This window comes from Formica exsecta, unplaced genomic scaffold (genome assembly GCF_003651465.1).
Source record: "Formica exsecta isolate Colony F162 unplaced genomic scaffold, ASM365146v1 scaffold6074, whole genome shotgun sequence".
Taxonomy (NCBI): domain Eukaryota; kingdom Metazoa; phylum Arthropoda; class Insecta; order Hymenoptera; family Formicidae; genus Formica; species Formica exsecta.
Window position 1 is genome coordinate 1 of NW_021853361.1, and position 2,223 is coordinate 2,223.

Here is a 2,223-nt window from a genome sequence, read left to right on the forward strand (position 1 = left end):
AAAGTATTTTTTAAAGCGTAACATAGAGAGATCACAATGGTATACTTTACATGATATTTAAACAATATTCTTGATATAACATAATATGTTGTACATGGTTGTCTGGAACATCGATATTATGTTAATGTTACTTAGTGTTTACTGGATATGTATTATTAAATTATAAGTATTCTGTAGAACCTTAATCATTATAAAAATGTTTGGTTATATTAAATTTATTTTAAGAGTTCATTTTTGTATCATTATTATTTATACATTATATACATTTATATACATTATATATTATTTCTGTATTTTTTTAGAGTGCGAGTCGTGGCATTTGTGTTGAAAGTGGGAAAGACAGAAGATACTCAAAGTAATACTGTGTGGAAAGTTGGGATATTTACCTAAAATTATTATTGGCACAATAGTGGTAAGATATTATGATGAAGAATAATTTGTCTGAGAAATAAAATGAAGAATTTTGTTTTTTTTGAAAGTATTTTTTAAAGCATAACATAGAGAGATTACAGTGGTATACTTTACATCATATTTAAACAGATTCTTAAAAAGCAATCTTGAAAAGCAAAATGGATTATTATATTCAATTAGTGGAACAAATTCACAGATCAATTATCCACATATATATTCAATTATATTTTAAAACCTTTTTCCAAATTAAATTTTGGGAAAGGTGATGCGCAGTGTGTAAAACAGACATCACCAATCGGATTAAGGAGATTATTCTCCTTAACTAAGCAATCTGATTGGTGATGTCTGTTTTACACACTGCGCATCATCCTTCCCAAAATTTATCTTAAATATGATTGTTAAACCGTTTATAGATATACAAAATATGTCACGGGCAAAACCTTTTTACAAACGTGCAACCAGTTCCTCACATAGAATGAAAATAATAAAGTTGGAAACAGAATTTATAATGGAATCTTTTGATAAACCATCAACATCCGATTTGACATCGCTTTATAAAAATAAATTACAAAATAAAAATGAATTAGAAAAGGAAAATGAATTACAAAATGAAAATGAATTAGAAGATGAAAATGAATTTCAAAACGAAAATGAATTACGAAATGAAAATGAATTACAAGACGAAAATGAATTACGAAATGAAAATGAATTACAAGACGAAAATTTTGTATCTGATAATGATACAATATTAACAGAACCTGAGTTTTTTGACCATAACATTAGAGTCTTGCAAAATGTTACAAACAATGTTATAGAAAGTAGTGATTCAAATAGTGGATCAGATCAAAATATTGATTTTAAAAAGTTTTTAGCTGATTGGGCAGTTACAGAATACATTCCACAATCATCATTGCGTTTGTTATTAAAAGGTATAAAACAATATACATGTCAAAATTGTCATTTTGATATTCCATTTGATCCAAGAAGTCTTGTACATACTCCTCGAAATACTGATACAGAAGTTTGTGGTGATGGTCATTATTATCACTTTGGTTTGTCAAAAGCAATATTAAATGCTATATCATCGATTTCAAGAAATACTACTAATATTAAAATATCTATAAATATCGATGGATTACCATTATCCAAATCATCGCAACGACAATTTTGGCCAATTTTGGGATCTATAAATAACAATAAAAAAGTTTTTGTTATTGGTGTTTATTATGGCATACAAAAACCGTCTAACTCAAATGAATTTCTTAGAAAATTTGTGGATGATACAAAAATATTATGTGAAGAAGGAATTATTATTAATAATGAAAATATCCTATGTACAATAGATTCGATTATATGTGATGCGCCAGCAAAAGCATTCATATTGAAAATAAAAGGACATAACGGTTATTCAAGTTGTACGAAATGCATTACCGAAGGCAGTTATATTAAAGGCAAAATGTGTTTTCCTGAGATGAATGCGCAACTACGGATAGACGCAGATTTCCGTTTAAGAAGAGATGAAAATTATCACATTGGATATTCAATTCTCTCAGAAATTCCAAATTTTGATCTTGTGCACAATGTACCTATAGATTATATGCATCTTGTTTGCTTAGGAGTTATGCGAAAATTATTGTACATATGGTTATTTGGAGAACTTAAAGTTCGTTTACGACACAGAAAAGTTGAAGCAATCTCATGGCAGCTAGAAAATGTATTAAAATTATATATGCCATGCGAATTTGCACGTAAACCAAGATCACTTACTTTAGTGAAACTATGGAAGGCTACAGAATTTCGAAATTTGCTACT

The 2,223-nt window shown here is 28.0% G+C and overlaps 1 protein-coding gene across 1 annotated transcript; it reads left to right on the forward strand.

The window, feature by feature from the left end:
- Positions 1-299: 299 nt before the first annotated feature.
- LOC115242549 lies at positions 300-2,217 on the forward strand (the record flags this gene model as incomplete). The annotated part of the gene is made up of 2 exons (XM_029818934.1): positions 300-412; positions 825-2,217. A coding segment is annotated over exon 2 (1,382 nt), but the record flags the coding sequence as incomplete, so codon positions are not given.
- Positions 2,218-2,223: the final 6 nt, after the last annotated feature.